Source organism: Lontra canadensis, unplaced genomic scaffold, assembly GCF_010015895.1.
Source record: "Lontra canadensis isolate GAN:19392208 unplaced genomic scaffold, GSC_riverotter_1.0 scaffold39, whole genome shotgun sequence".
Classification (NCBI taxonomy): domain Eukaryota; kingdom Metazoa; phylum Chordata; class Mammalia; order Carnivora; family Mustelidae; genus Lontra; species Lontra canadensis.
Window position 1 is genome coordinate 17588284 of NW_022631033.1, and position 17786 is coordinate 17606069.

The window sequence follows — 17786 nt, forward strand, 5'->3', positions numbered from 1 at the left end:
TATTATGTAACATGAATGTGTAGATATCACTAGCTTAATATTTTCCACTAAATTCACTCTGGTCAGGATGTTTTCCTTTTAAATCCTATCTGAAAAGTTATACGTCATTTCCAAAAAAGTAAGTATTTGTGAAAAGAACGATTAATGAATTCAGTATTATGACTAAGAAGAGTTAAGATCTTCCGTCTCAGCAAAGCACAGTGCAAGACACTTTTCAAGTCGAGTTTAACAGATAGGGGGTCTGTCTTCCAGGAACCTAGTCTCCACAAGTTATCATGCCAAAGCTCTTCTGCAAACTAAGAGCAGCTGATATAGTCCCCCCAGAAATCGTTTCAGATTAGGAGATAGCTTCTTGCTGTTAATACTTTATATTTAAACTCTGTCTTTCAAAAAACTGAAAGTGGATCTAAAAACAGTGTCGCATGAAATGAATCTCACGAATGGACGAGGAAGGCTCTGCGGGTAGAAGAGAAGGAAAGGTCAGAGGGAGGACACGCAGCTACAGAGACAGTCTTGGTCAGCATTTCTAAGGCACCTCTGGTACTGCGAACAAGCCCTGTGTCTCCGTCGGGCAGAGACCACTCCACGGCTGCTACTGTTGCCCACCGCCTTGCTAAAAGAGGAGAAGGAAGAGCTGCACAACCTAAGGAGGCCTGGGGCGACCTATTTTAATTTCATTATTTGAAAGTGTATAATTATATTTAAATTTCTTCTTATCTACACTGGTTTAAAATAGCTTTATTCCTCTAGTGGATGTTATCTTGATTCAGCAACCAAATCACTTAACCAATTCACTTGACCAAATCACTTCATCAATTAACTGAGAAAAGTCGTATTACTTTACTTTAGCAGAGATCATCTTAATTTTAACATAGTGGGACGTTGACTTCCTATGAGAGCAATTAAGCAAAATTCCACGTATTTTCAAAGCTTTCTCTATATAAACATTTTCCATTCACCTCAGAATCTCTGATAAAAATGCAGAGCATGTACTCGAAACTTAAAAGCGAAGGTAAGATTTATTTTCTTCAAACACAGGCAAATTTAAAAGGAAGGTAAAAGTCATTTACTTTCACAAAACCTAAAACAATACTGTTAGCACTGCAGTGACAAAAGGGCTCCAAATTACAAAGGTCAGTTAAGTGAAAGAAGGCAAAGGCAGCAGAACTCGGATGCTAAGGATAAAAGCAAAAATAGATCCAATGCAGCATTTTGAGAATGAAGATCAATGAAAATAGGTACTCAACATTGTATCACTTATAGCAGTATTTCCTATATTGTTATGAGACAGCCTTTCTAGTCTAGCATTTCCTCTTTGCTGGTTCTTGACATTTGCCTTAATCAAAACCAATACTTAAGCCCCCAATTTTCATGATCTGAAATGAAAAGGCAACACATTGCATTGCCTCATCTACAAAGTACTCAGCTATCTCCGGCAAAGTGAGGAGACAGGGTAAAAACATAAACAGAAGGGCAAAGGAGGGGCAGCATGTTTTACTTAACCATTCCCCTGAGTAATAAGGCAGCAGGTTGTCCTTTCGATCAAAACTACTTTTATAAAGTAAGACAAATGCCCTTGCTTGCTTAGTGGTGAAGGTCTTCAAAAGAAATCCACTGAGAAGATGAGGCACAGGAAAATTACGATCTAAACCATAAAAAAGGACTAAAATATGAGTGAACACTGTATGTTATCATTTAGTGCTGTAATTCTCAGAAATCCTATGAATAAACAGTCTTACTACTTCTGCTTAGGATGGCATAGAAATTAATGAGACAGTTAATACAGCAAATCACTAATAAAGTAGAGGTAATGGCATATCTATTTGTTGAGCTTCACCAGCAGGAAAATAAAATGCAGCGCGTACCAATTTTATCAAATCAAGCCGGTAGTTCCATAGATAAAATAGGTAGCTCTCTGTTTGCTTACCTGTAAGGACAGCTTTTGCTGAAGAATCCGCCAGGTCCAGGGCTGATTTCCCATCAGTGTTCCGAATGTTTGGATCAGCTCCGTGCTGCAGCAGCACTGTGCAGGGAAAGCAGAAACAGTATCTTACCTCAGGGATACAGAGATTATTTACTGGTAAGTGTCGCCTCGGCATGGTGTAGGCATAAACATACATTGCACGATTTTTTCTCTTTTAAGAAAAAAAAGGAAGAAAGAAAGCAACAGAAAGATGGGGAAAAAGCACTGCAGCAAAGGATCCTCTCTAGAGTAAAGCAAAGTTGGCAACTTGTGGTACAGTATTATCACATGACTTAACATCATAAACATGAAACTAGAAAAATCTTGCACTAGACGGTATGGGTTTGCCTCCTTCGGGCAGCAGAATGGGAAGCTGTGTGCTCGCTGCCTCGCACCATGAAATCTGCAACCCGTGAACCTTCCTATCTTTACTACCACTGTGGCTGCTTGTTGCTGCTGCTTTCCTGCTGAATTTCCTAACGCTTCCTCTGCTCAGAATAGTTGTAATACTGTGCAAGCCTTTTAGTGGCTCACTGCTTACATATGAAACTCACCATAACATACTGGCTTGCTTCCAAGAAGTTTAGCAGACATGCAACTCTAGTCCCCTGCAGTTGAGCTACAAAAAAAGCACCGCCTTCCACAATAATTCTTCCCATGAAAAATGTTTAGGAACAGAAACTCAATCACTATAATATATGCTAAGAAATGAGTGTTGCACATGCTATATTCAGTAGAAAGTGGCTACAGAGAATGCTTAGCCATGGAGGCTCCCAAAAGACAGAAGCCCTTGTTTAAGTAAAATCCAGATGGAGTAATTTATTAATCCAAAACATTTCTCAACCACATCTGGTATGTGAGTGTACAGGGGTGAGAGGGGTGTTGCTGTAATGCTACCCAACCAATGGTTAAGCTAATACATACGTTAAAAACTCGTCCAAGCAAGCAAGGTTCAATTCCAAGTTAGAAATTCTAACAGTTCGGATAGCTACAATTTTGTGTACTCCAGAGAAGAACAGTAGCTGTTACTACTTACTGCTAGCCTAACAACATAAATTTAAAACAAAGCAGAAATATTAAATTCAAATAAGTAGTTCGAGACCTGTTATATAATGTCTAAAAACATCTGAGCTACTACTGTTGATGAATCCTGAATTTTCATTCACTGACATCCCAAGTACCTACATTCCTTTGTAATATTTGGAAGGCAATCCTCCTATATTACTAAGGAATAAGTCCCACTGTTTATTAAGCTCTTCTCCTTCCTTTTATCCATAAGCCATCTAGTCAATAGCTTTATTATAACGTACAAAGGATCAGCCTTATCTAGAATTAAGACACACCTGCCGAAACAGTGTACATCAGCACCTCTTGCATTAAATCTTTGCTACTTTCAGATCTGGGACAGTAAAAACAAGCCGTGGCTGAGAGATTTTGCCAAGCGCTTGTATACTATTTCACCCCGGAATGCAAGCAATCATAATTATTTTCCAGATGTTTGCAAACTGACTGGACAGTAAGTAGAATAAAATAGCAAGTATCACAGTATCAAACTGTAGTTATTCTTCCATCAGCAAGAATAAGCTTTCATGGCAACAGTTTTGTGGGGGTTTTGTTTTGTTTTCGGTTTTTTGTTTTTATGTTTTTGTTTTTTTTTTAAAGATTTTATTTATTTATTTGACAGAGATCACAAGTAGGCAGAGAGGCAGGCAGGGAAGCGGGGGGGAAGCAGGCTCCTGCTGTGCAGAAAGCCCGATGCGGAGCTTGATCCCAGGACCCTGGGATCATGACCTGAGCCAAAGGCAGAGGCTTAACCCACTGAGCCACCCAGGTGCCCCAGTTTTTGGTTTTTGATTCCAAGAAGAAACCCCAACATGAAGGTCTGGCTTGTAAAGGGTCTTTATCATGAAGCAGACTCGTGTATCAAATGTAAAGGTGACAGCTATCACTTTATCTTTACTGAGTTGTTGACTGATGACATGCAAAGGCCAGGAAAACAAGGAAGTTAACAGCTACCCTGAAATGCAGAGATTTTTAATGCATACTCTGACAACTTCAGAACCTGCTTTTAAACAAGTAAAGCAGTATCTTAATTTAACAAGACCTGACAATAATACGATGCGAGCTTTTATTGTGCAGCTTACAAGGTAGAGGCAAAAACCTGAAAGCCTTCTTGTTCCTCCGAAAATCATCTAAAACCTCAATCTTTTTTGTTGTAGCTGGTATTTTACCTATTATCTCTCTGCTACTTTACAATAGAAATCTGCCATTACAGTTCAGCTGCAGTTTTGCTTTATTTGGGGTGACTTTTAAAGGGTAATCTTTTTACTAGAAATATCTGTTTTCTAAAGATTTTGAGTCCCATTATTTCTTCCATCAAACCTGAATGCACAGAAACATCCACGCTGAGTAATGCAGCAGCAGAGAAAAAGAAGTTGCATTTTCTGAACCTGATGCTGACTACAAAATCCACATTAGAAAACACTCAACCATTTTTAATTAATTGGATAGCAGTTAATTAAAACAACAAAACTCAGTAGAATCAAGAATTTGGGGGGCAATAAAACCATCCACAACCAGAAGAAAGCTAATCTCTGACTTGTATAAAAGGGCAGCGCTGGGAAGATTACATGAGAACAGAGCAGCATGCAAAGGCGCTAAGGGCCGAGCCTGATATTACACAGCAGCTAATGATAATATTTAAAGTGCATTTGTAAATGTAGACCTTGTTTATACTCTCAGCTCTGCCACTAACTACTAATTCAATGCTCTGTCCTAGAGCCAACTCTTCCGATCTTCACAGATAGTACATACATATAAGACTCTGTAGAAAATACGGTCTCTGAACTACTCATCCCGGCCTCAACCTCATCCTTACAGAGGAAAAGTAGCCACAGACAATATTTAAAAGAATGTGTGTGGCCGTGTTCCAGTAAAATTTTATTTATGGACAGTGTAGTATGAATTTTGTATAATTTTCATGTGTCACAAAATACTAGTATTGTGAATTTTAAAAAATCATTTACAAATATAAAAACAATACTTAGCTTACAGGTCATATGAAAAGCAAGGGGTGAGCTGTATTTGGCTCATAGGTCAGAGTTTGCCAACTCCAACCCTGGGCAGTGACAGTATGGTCTCTCTGCAATACACAGACATTGAAATAAGCACAGAAATTAAGAGGCGGCATTTAGAATTGCATATGTTCTTTTAAAATAATTTTCTCGCATTTCATTTTTATTATACTTTACAAAATTATTGGCCTGCCATTTACTGGAGAGGAAGAAAACTGGTCCTCTACCACATACAGTTTAAGAAGCAATGAGCCAGGGCACATGTAAAATTCTCTGGGCCAGAGTTCCAGGTCTATAAAGTGAAGGAGCTGGACTAGGTAGATGATTTCTAGATATCTAAGGTAATTGATAGCCAAAGACGTAAAATATTATGTTCTGAAATCTTAATTAAAAAAAAAAAAAGAGTTACTTCAAGTAGAATCTTTTCCTCCCCTACCCTCTAAATAAAAATTTAAAAAATCATTTTTGATTTACCCTAACACTTTGACAAAACTCGAAGTTGAGCCCATCATCAATGGAAGTTGTGGGGTATATACTAAAACGTCCCCAGCTTCTCCCAAGCAATTCCTCCAATCAAATTGCTGTTTTATACTATTCTCTATGGGGATCTGTTTCCCTATTTTCTAACATCAGAAGAACAGCACATACATCAGGCAAAGGTAACAACAACGGCTTTCAAGAATGTCAGTCTACACTTGACCTGGTGACATGAAAAACTCTCAATTCTCGCTGCTTCAAATTCTGCTTCCAAAGTTCTGAGCTACCAAACAATAACAAAATATGACCTGTAATACATAATGCAATTAGAAATCCATCTTGTAACATCAATATATACTGACAAGACACTAATATGAAACAAATTCCCCTTTAAAAGTAGCACAGATGTCTGAAGCAAAGTTCCCAAAATATACAAACAATATACAAAGTAAGGTTTGAAAGAAAAACAAGGAAACTAAAATCTGAATAACACCCAGTACATAAATTCAAGACTACTGTGGCCATTCAAAATCTCCTCGCACTATCTTTAACCAATTAGGTCATCATCAAATCTGGAATCCCAAACGACTTAACTGTATCCAATTATTCAACTCATTTATCTCAAATCCGTTTATCTCATTTTGAGTTTAGGAGGATGGAGAAAACACAGCAGCTGGCATAACAACAGATAGCTAAAACTAAGGTAGGATTACAATATTCAAAATGTCATTCTCAAAAGAGCTCATGGCAAGAAGGACATGTGATTTTCCTATTTCTGGTACAATTATTCAGCTATAATGAGCCAGATTCATGCCTTTACCCTGTGACCAGCAAACACAGTAGGAACTAAAATTGTTTCATTTCTCAAAACTACTAAATTTAAGCATTCATTTCATTTTAATTCTTCCAAAAAAGAAAATATTCCTACATGTACACAAAGCCTATCAAATTCCTAGAAAAATAAAAAGTACTATTATGTAAATCATATTTATTTTTTTGATAAATTTTATTTAATTACAGGTATTATTAATTTATTTAAGAAGATAAAAGAAGGGGCGCCTGGGTGGCTCAGTGTGTTAACCCTCTGCCTTTGGCTCAGACCATGATCTCAGGGTCCTGGGATGGAGCCCCACATCGGGCTCTGCTCAGCAGGGAGCCTGCTTCCCCATCTCTCTCTCTGCCTACTTGTGATCTCTGTCTGTCAAATAAATAAATAAATAAAATCTTTAAAAAAAAAAAAAAAAGAAGAAGATAAAAGAAACAGAAACAGTATGATTTTTCCAAGCTAAAAACATAGCAAGGGGCGCCTGGGTGGCTCAGTGGGTTAAGCCTCTGCCTTCGGCTCAGGTCATGGTCTCAGGGTCTTGGGATCAAGCCCCACATCAGGCTCTCTGCTCAGTGGGGAGCCTGCTTTCCCCTCTCTGCCTGCCTCTCTGCCTACTTGTGACCTGTCTCTCTCTCTCTCTCTCTGTGTCAAATAAATAAATAAAATCTTAAAAAAAAAATAAACTGTTAAAAACATAGCAAGACTTTTAGGTAAATTATCAAAAAGTGTTTAGTATAATTTTCACTATAAAAGGTAAAAACCCTCTATTAATATTATAAATGCTCTATAAATTAATATTATAAATGTTACATGAATTTTAGAGTTACATTAATAGTCTAAAACTGTTCCTCACAATGAACACTCAACTTTTTAAGATTTTATTTTTATTTATTTATTTGACAGAGAGAGGGAGAGAGCACAAGCAGGGGAAACGGAGTAGCAGTGAGAAGCAGACTCCCCACTGAGCAGGGAGCCCAATGTGGGACTCGATCCCAGGACCCTGGGATCATGACCTGAGCCAAAGGCTGACGCTTCACCATCTGAGCCACCCGGGTGCCCTGAACACTCAATTTTTAAAGAAGTTATGTTTATGTCAAAATGTGTTTCATAGTCATCTTACTCTTTAATATTCATTTGACTTAGCTTCCAAAATTGTCACAAAAGGACTATATGCATTATAATTTTTAGCAAATAAAACCCAATTTTAGAGCAAAATATCAAGGAATCAAATTTTAACTAACTACAATCTTCACTGTATAGGACTCTCACCAACACACATGCTTTTAAAAGACATTTTTTCTAAGTGATATATATGACATATTCTGTGGTTGATACATATGCAGACTGCCTCTCCCACAGAAACATGTACAATAATTGTACAATACTAGTATTATACCACTATAATGCTGTACATATTTATATATGGTACATATTATTTGAAAAGCCATTTATTTTTTCACTCAGGATACATTTTACACGGCATAAACGTAAATTGCCGTATTTTATTTTAAAAAAATCATTAAGAATTTATCACTAAGAGTGAACATGAAAATTCAAGTAACATGAATATATACACATACATACACATACAAACACACACATATATATATGGTATGATCCTATATAGTAGTATGGCTTACTGAATTTGGATTAGAATTTACATGACACAATTTCCTGTTTTCAGTATTAGCTGAACAATCCTTGGGCTGTAAACAGTGAACAAAACTGGAGTTGAAACAAAAATGTAACTTCTTAAAATCATCTAAGAGCTAATGAGATAAAGAATTCTTAGCCCAGGGGTGCCTGGGTGGCTCAGTGGGTTAAGCCTCTACCTTTGGCTCAGGTCATGATCTCAGGGCCCTGGGATTGAGCCCCGCATTGGGCTCTCTGCTCAGCAGGGAGCCTGCCCACCCCCGCCCCGTCTGCTTGTCTCTCTGCCCACTTGTAATCTCTGTCTGTCAAATAAATAAATAAAATCTTAAAAAAAAAAAAAGAAAAAGAAAAAGAATTACTAGCCCAAAACTAAGAGGAAATGGGAATCCAGAGGATAAATGTATATGGAAACTGCCTTTGTTCTGAAAGCAATTACTAATACAGAAAAATATAAGCTGTCCTTGCAGTGTCTCAAAGGGCAAAGGGAAGAGCAATCATTGCTGGGCCCCTCAAAGTAAAAATTCTAACGAAGACTGTCCCCACACAAAGAAGGCTATCCTCAGGATGAGGATAAAGTGATGTGAACTCACCCTAATACAGAACCACACATCTGACTGGAAAAACAGGGTGTCCAAACTATCTGAAGCCTCGAATTTGATTCTAAGGTGGTCCCAGATTGGCAGTAACATCAGGGTATCTGGCAAACATATATGCCCATCCTGTCAGGGGAGGGTACCTTCATCAAAGGGCAAAAAGTTAGTCCTGTCAATAAATTTGTAGTAAAAAGCCCAGCACAGAGCCAAGATAACCAGGCAGAGGTAATCTAAAATGCAGAAGCAACAACTAACATCAATAAACAACACAAAAAATAGACTCATAAAAACTTCAAATACCAGAAAGAACTATATATAAATATAAAATATATTTTATATAATTACAATATATAAAGTTACAATATAAAAAGAACTATGTTTATTGTGTTTATGAAATAAAAGACAAGCTGAAATATGAAACTATAAAAAGTGGTAAGGCAAATTTGTAAAACAACCAAAAGAACCTCTAGAAATAAAAATACAATTAACTGAAATTACAAATGAAGGCTTTGGTTTCCAGCCAAGATGGAGTAACAGCAGACTAGCCCTCTCTTCCTAATGTAAATAATTACGGAACTGGACAAAATATATGAAGCAACTCATTGAAGGCGGTGATGAACAGTAGTGTTAAACTGTGATCTTCAAAAGAAAGGAAACTCAAAAGGTGGCTACCATAATCACTCAACTACTCTGCCTGTGGCAATGTGGCAACCGCCTGCATACAGCTAGAATCAGAACAGAACACGGCTGGCATGTTGCTCTGAGAAGACAAGTGATCTGAATTCGGAGTAGATAAACTGGTTGGAATCTGCCGGATGGCAAAGTGGAGAGGAGGGACTCTACAGACAGCAGGGCTCAGATGTCTATGTGGGGACCCCTGCTGATAACAAGGCTGTGGGCTGGCCTGTATAGTTTGTATAAGACAAGGCCATCTGAGACTTAACAGTAGTTGCTATTGGGTTGAACACAAAACAGAATTACTTGAGGTCAAAAAGTGCTGGGGGTTGGTGGGGGAAGTAGGGCTGAGAGAAACTGGAAGTCTGGCTGTAAGAAAGCACAGAGATCCTAAAAACACCTCTTCAACACCAGGCAGAGCTGAGAAACAAAAGACCACCTTAGAGCAGAGAGTTGGGGTCTACAAAGTCACTGATTTCCTTGTTTTGTTGTTGGTAGTAATATCTGTACATGGTGCAAAACTAACAAAATTGCTGGTAACTTGCTACAAATCAAGGCAGTGGCACCCAACTATACTAGTGATCAATGCATTCTTCATGACCATGCAATCACCTTAAAAGAAAAAACAAGCAGTTTCATTTTAGAATGTCCTTAATGACAGTAAAAATTATTAATTTTACTAAATCTTGACCCTTGGATTCACATCTTTTTAATGTTCTCTGTGAAGAATTGGAACACGCCTGAAGGACTGCAGCCAATGGGAAGACACAAGAGTTGTCTCAATCAGACGACTTGGGTGATTACTGAGGCTACACACTGAACTAGCCACTGTTTGTCATGATGCATCCTTATTAATGAAAAGAAATATGAACAGAAATACTATGGTCATTCAGACTTGGGTACCTGGCAGGCATTTTTTAAATATCAATGATAAAATTTAAGCGCTCAAGCAAAAATTAGAACTTTGTAAAATTTTTAATCTACCTAAATGAACTTGAACTTACTGTAAATACTTATGCTCTTCTGCTAACATTGATGTAACAAATGTAATTTTTTGATGTGGTACTTAAAATGTGTCAACATTTTGGAATTTCTGTCTGAGTGAATCAATACTTTCAAAGTGACCAACGGAAACTGTTACAAAATCATGTCTGGGTACAAATTCCTTCAAAGTGAAACACAGACTAATTTACTGTGATGTTACAGAATATAAAAAGTTTTCTGTTATGGTTTGTTTCCATATTGCAATTACTCATTTAGAAACTACCACTTGCCATGTTTGGATTGGGATATCAAAGGAGAATATTCATAATTATTTGAAAATGTTATTAAATACATTTCCTCTTCCAACTAAAATATGAATCTACGTCATCAGAACATAACTGCACACAGAAGCAGGTATTACAATCCAGCCGACTCTGATTAAGCCAGATAATAAAGACTATTTGCATTAATGCCAGTATTTTTACTAACTTTTTGTAGTTTTGATTTCTAATGTTCTATATGATTCATATAAATAAAGCTCTTCAGAATGCAAAAAGGCCAAAATACTTGAAAACTGCCCTAGAATAAGCCCTAATCTAGACACACCCTAATAAATTCTAAAACCAAACTTCAACAAGATCTGCAGAGGAGACAGTATGAACACTGAGTTCCACTAAGATGAAGATCTTAGGGAACACCTTCCACAGAAATGCACTAATAGAGCATAACCCCAAACATCCAGAAGTTCAGGGTGACTTCCCAGCAACCAAACTCTGCAAAAACAGTAATAAAAAATTTTCAGAGCAAGAGAGATAAAAATAACATTGCAGCCTCTACAATATCTACCACTGGATAAGAAAATTATAAGACATATAAGGAAAAAAGAAGGTGATCCATAATCAAGAACAACAACAACAACAACAAAAGTCAAAAGAAATCATATCCAAGATGGCCTAGATGTTGGACTTAGCAGACAAGGACTTTAAAGCAATTATTACAAGAATTCAAAGAATTAAAGGAAAATATAATATGAAAAAGTAAACAGAGAGAGGTACTCTAAGAATCAAGTTGGAAATTCTATACTTGTAAAGTTAAAGGGATCATGCCACCCAATTTCAAGATTTATTATAAAGCTACAGTAATTATGACAGTGAATTACTGGGATAAAAACAGATATTTAGATCAACAAAAAAGAAAACAGACCAACACATGTACGGTCAATTGATTTTCTATAGAGAAGGCAAGGTAATACAGTGATGGAAAGAAAATATCTTTGAACAAATCATGCTGGAACAACTGCTATCTACAGACAAGAAAAAGGAAAAACACAAACGAAGTTTGACTCTGACCTCACAGGACACAAACAAATTACCTCCAAATGAGACATACACTTAAATATAAAAGTTAAAACAATAAAATAAATAAAATAAATAAATAAAATAAAACAATAAAACCCAACAAAACATTGAAGAAAATGTTTATGACCTTGAGACAGAAAGATTTTTTTAAGATAAAAAGGCCTAAACCATAAAAAAATCTTGATCAATTGTACTTCATCAAAATTAAGATTTTCTGCTTTTCAAATGACACAGTTATGAACATGAAAAGGAAAGCTACAGACTAGAACAAAATGCAACAAATACATGTGGTGAAGAACTCAGATCCAGATTATATAATGCTGAGACCGTAAAAATGACTCTGAAGTAAAATAGTCAAGAAATAGCTTTTTTATTGTGTAAAAGCCCCAAGTTTTTAATAACTTTTTTAGTCTTTGCCTTTCATACAGAAGTCACCAAAAAAATCAGAATTCTGTCAATATCTGGGATTAGCATGCCTGTGATATATTACTTAATTTCACCTGCCTTTCGTGTCTAATTAGATACCTACTTATTACTTTTTTCCATGTGTCTCACTGGAAAAAAAATAAGACTGCATTTCTTTTTTTAAAAAAAGTTAAAAAAAAATCAAATTCTATATAAGTCTGCTTCACTTATTAATGGCAAAACATCTTAGTTAACCACTTAAGAACACAGCTGTGGTTAAGAACTAGAAGGCAGGGGTTAGAAACCTGGTTCCGCCACCTCCCAGTTCTGGGGCCCTAGAACGCCATTCTCTCTGCTCTTCCGTTTTCTCTTCTGTAAAAAGGAGGAGATAATAACGGTGCCCAACACATGGTACCTAATTAGGACAAAAAGATAACAAAAATAATAAATATTTGAGGAGTCTTTAGAACAGTGCCCAGCATATAATAAGCAAAGGAGATTAGGAGGTACAAACTTCCAGTGATAAAATAAATAAGTCACGAGGATATGAAGTACAGTGTGAGGTAGATTCTCAAAAATATCATAACTTTGGTGACAAATGGTAACTAGACATACCATGGAGATCACCATAACGTACACCTGAGACATTAGAAAATATTTACTCCCTCAGAAAATTAATCCAAGTAAATAAAAATTTACTGAATTCACACAGAAGAGAAGTTCTTTATGATCAAATTTTGGTATGAGATATTATAATAATAATAAAGAATCCTCCACTTAGATTTTGTTACCATTGTCAAATTTACCTATAAATATAGACAGTCAAGAAATTTTTAAAAGGCCCACTGCTCTAAAGTCACTTAGAAACAGATTATTCTGTTATATATAGCAGATTTTTAGAGCCAGAAATCAATGACATAACCTTCTGCAATAGAGTTAAACCAGGCCACAATACATCTGTGAAATCAGCATTAACTGCTTACACAAGCCATAATTTAAGATAAAGCACCCTGAAATAAATATAAGAATGATTATAACAGGGGTGCCAGGTGCTCAGTGGGTTAAGCCTCTGCCTTCAGCTCAGGTCAAGATCCCAGGGTTCTGGGATGGAGCCCCGCATCAAACTCCCTGCTCAGCAGGGAGCCTGCTTCCCCCACCCCCTCTGCCTGCCTGTCTGCCTACTTGTGATCTCTGTCTGTCAAATAAATAAATAAAATCTTAAAAAAAAAAGAAAGAAAGAAAGAAAGAAAAAAAGAAAGAAAGAAAGAAAGAAAGAAAGAAAGAAAGAAAGAAAGAAAGAAAGATAGATAGATAGATTATAACAAAGGATATCTCTTTCTACTTGGAAACCCCAGAGAGTCAAGTCTAAAAGAAAGTACTGTCCAGGAGTCAGACAAACCTGGGTTTGTCTCTGTCCTTTACAATTGTCTGACCTTATGCAAGTTACCTCACCTCTGTCAATCTCAATTTCCTCTTTCATACAACACTACCCTCCTCAGAGAACTGCCGTTATAATTGAGACAATACATATAAACCTAGTGTGGCTCTTGGCACATAATAGGGACTCACTATAATACCCTGTCCCTTCAATCAGGATCTTTTCTTTTCTTTTTTTTAAAGATTTTATTTATTTATTTGACAGACAGAGATCACAAGTAGGCAGAGAGGCAGGCAGAGAGACAGGAGGAAGCAGGCTCCCTGCTGAGCAGAGAGCCCGATGTGGGGCCTGGGATCGTGACCTGAGCTGAAGGCAAAGGCTTTAACCCACTGAGCCACCCAGGCGCCCCTATTATAGTATTTTTAAAAACAGTTACTCAATCATATTTTTATATCCCACCTCAGCTCCTTTCTCCAGGGTGAAGAAAAACAACTGATTTCATATCTTACTAAATCACAATTCAAGTTTAAAAAATTACACAGGCTATGAAACAAAGGACATAAACTAATTCACATTGATGATAACAAAGAACAGCATATGGTAACTGCCACCCAGTCCATCATTAAGCTTTTACTGAGTGTCAGAATCCAAAACACCTTACTGTTGCCATCCGGGGGAAAAGAGAATGGACGGGAACAAGCATTTACTGTGGCTCTACCTGCTTTATTATTTCACGTAACTTCCATTAACAACCTAATGCAATATGTAGGATACTTGTTTTATAAATGAGAGAATGAGGTTCACAGCAACTACATTATTTGTGCAAGATGACAGTTTTTAAGCAGTAAAGTAGAATTCATACCTAATACTAAAGCCAAGCATTTAATTTCTACCTTATCATTCCACACAAGTACAAGGCAAGATCACCCTAGAACTGTAATTCAAGCTTTCTTCTTCTTAGGTCAATTCTGAAAGGCACATCTACACATTTGTCCTAAATACCTTATCTGCTATTCCCATGACCAATGACCTCTTTCTCATCCCATCAAACAATCCCCCTGTGGGAAAGCATGACACTAAGACACAGAAATAACACCCATGACAGCTTGGGTTCTGTTTTAGGAGACCCACTAGAATACTTCCTGCTCTTGCTCCCTCAAACCTCATGCTCTAGCACAATCCTTCTAAAGATCAACGCTCAAAACTATGTCCCAAAATAGGCACAGCAAATAAGAGGCAAAAGAAAATATATACCCTCTTTCACTAACCACGATTATTTGTACCACACAGCTAATTTAGGAATTTTCAGGCTTGACACAAAATAAACATATATTTGGATACCCTGTGGGATTTATTTCCTTTTTAAAAAAGATTTTATTTATCCATTTAGAGAGAGAGAGAGAGAGAAAGCACACGTGCACAATGCACAGTGGGGGGGGGGGGGGGGGGGCGGAGGGCAGAGGGTGAGAGAGAATCTCAAGCAGACTCCGCACTGAGTGCTGAGCCCAACACAGAGCTGGATCTAACGACCCTGAGATCATGACCTGAGCTGAAATCAAGAGTCCAACACTTAACTGACTCAGTAACCCAGGCGCCCCATCGCTGTGGGATTTTTTTTTTTAATAATTTTTTTTATTATGTTAGTCACCATACAGTAAGCACATCATTAGTTTTTGATGTAGTGTTCCAAGATTCATTGTTTGCATATAACACCCAGTGCTCCACGCAATCCGTGCCCTCCTTAATACCCATCACCGGGCTCACCCATCCCCTCACCCTCCTCCCTTCTAAAACCCTCTATTTGTTTACCAGAGTTCACAGTCTCTCATGGTTCATCTCCCCCTCTGATTTCCCACCTTCATTTTTCCTGCCTTCTCCTAATGTCCTCCATGCTATTCCTTATGTTCCCCAAATAAGTGAAGCCATATAACTGTCTTTCTCTGTTTGACTTATTTCACTTAGCATAATCTCCTCCAGTTCCATCCATCTTGATGCAAATGGTGGGTATTCATCCTTTCTGATAGCTGAGTAATATTCCATCGTATATATGGACCACATCTTCATCCACTGACCTGTTGAAGGACATCTCAGCATCTTCCACAGTTTGGTTGTTGTGGCCATTGCTGTTATAAACACTGGGGTGCATGTGGCTCGTCTTTTCTCTACATCTTTATCTTTGGGGTAAATACCCAGGAGAGCAATTGCCGGGTCATAGGGTAGCTCTATTTTTAACTTGAGGAACCTCCACACTGTTCTCCAAAGTGGCTACACCAGCTTGTGTCCCACCAACAGTGTGAGGGGGTTCCTTTTTCTCCACAACCTCTCCAACATTTGTTGTTTCTTGCCTTGTCACTTTTTGCCCTGTGGGATTTCTTAATGGTTTATTTGTAACTGTCATATCTAAGGGCAAAATATGAAACAACTCACAGTAATGTTTACATACTTATTCCTGGATTCTGTTTATGGATGAAAAATCGAACACCCCTTCCATTTTAAAAGAAAATTAACACATTCCAATAATTTAAGAACGAAAACAAGAGTACCGAAGATTTTTTAAAGCCTAGAACTGCAATTATTACACTTAACTTTCTATGTAGTTTGGCCAGCAGAGAATGAGGAGTGGAAAGGACTCTGGAAGTCTTTCCCATCTGGGCCTGCTTCTGCAATTTCCGTTACCACAGAACTATACAAAACAAGGACACAGCTTTAATTTGTACACATTTCAGATAACACGATAACCATGTAAAGGGAAAACTGATTACATGAGCCATTTGCCTCAAATACCATTTTCATACAACCACAAACTTAAGCCATGCATCATCTCACTGAAATCCAGACTGTTTTGGATCACCATGGTTAATCTAAAAGTAAAGGCAAATGTAAAATTAATTCCTTTAACGGGCAGACTTGAATCACATGCAAATCCCTGCATCACTTTAAAAAAAGCATGAGGTCTTTTTTTGGTTGCTCTTGGTTTTTGACCTTTTTCCCTCTAATTTAAACATCTTTGATCTATTTCTTAAGGCCTTAGGAGAATTAAGGCATTCACTATGGAATTTCTAATAAAACACAATGAGCATATATAAAACTCTCCATATAACTGTGTATGTGCATGTATGTATATTATTTACCATTAACCAGAATGCCTACTAAAGTAGTCCCAAATTTATCAGGTAAATGCATAAATACTCTAACTTTCTTGAAAGCAGTTGAACCTAAGTGGGCAAGCTATCAAGATAACAGTGTTCAGTGTCAATGGGGATTTTTTCAGAAGGGAGAAATTACTATTATTCTTGGCTCTTCCTCTCCTTTTTAAGGAACTAAGTGGGGAATTTTGCCAACTTTTACTTTTTATGAAAATGCTATATTGAGACTTGTTTAAAAGATCCCAATTCAGTATTTATATGGAAAACTGATGGTAAAAATGCCTACGGGAGGTATTCTGGCAGGAAAAAGGAAAAGAGACAATCATGAAACAAAATTAAGTGAATGATAGTCTCAAGGGCTTCACTGAATCTTCAGTGAATTTTTGTAAAGAGTAAGGAATATGTGAGAAATGACTTTCCTTAACCTAGCTCATTTATGAATGACATATAAATACATAATATGACTAAATCAAGAATCCTACTAGAGATCTTCAGCAGCTACATTTCTTTGGTTCTTATTAAAAAGTTGTGGCTTTCCAGGAATTTATGCTAAAGTAATTAAGGTTTACACATATATTTAATGAAGAGGATATTCTCTATAGTACTGTTTATAAAACAAAAGTGAAAAACCAAAAATATTATAAATGGTCTAATATGGGTGAGTGATAATAAAAATAATGGTTATTTCCATATAATTCTTGATAGCCATTAAAAATAAGATAAGATAAAAATATTCATTGATAATGAAATATATTCACAACACAAAGTGAAAAAATAAAACGGTATGCATGGAATGATCCTATTTTATTATAAAAAGGACTACATATATAGGAACACTGGATCTAACAATATTGTTCAACAGAAATTCCTACAGTAATGGAAATTACTATAATCTGCACATTCTGATATGACAGCCAATAGTCATATATGGTTATTAAGCATTTAAAATGTGACTTAGTGCAACCGAGGAACTAAATTTTTAATTTGTTAAATTTTAGCTTATTTTCATTTAATGGCTACCATATTGGGCAGAAAACAGTGTGACTGCTGTTAGGGTATATTTTCTAAATCTTCTTTAATGAACACCTATTACGTCTAATAATACTGACAAATAAGACAAAACCAAGAAAGTTGTTAATTTTGAGACACTATGTTTAAAATAACAGGAGGTAAAATAAATAAATGAACAAACAAAATAAAATAAGGTAAGATAAGATAAAATAAAATAACAGGAGGTAAGAATGTACCCAAGGC

At 36.7% G+C, this 17786-nt stretch overlaps 1 protein-coding gene across 1 annotated transcript in view; it reads right to left on the reverse strand.

The window, feature by feature from the left end:
* Positions 1 to 17786, reverse strand: part of TNKS (tankyrase) — a 199671-nt gene that overhangs the window by 135118 nt on the left and 46767 nt on the right. Inside the window, 1 exon segment of the mRNA XM_032869968.1 lies at positions 1928 to 2023. Within this exon segment, the coding sequence (XP_032725859.1) occupies positions 1928 to 2023 (96 nt within the window).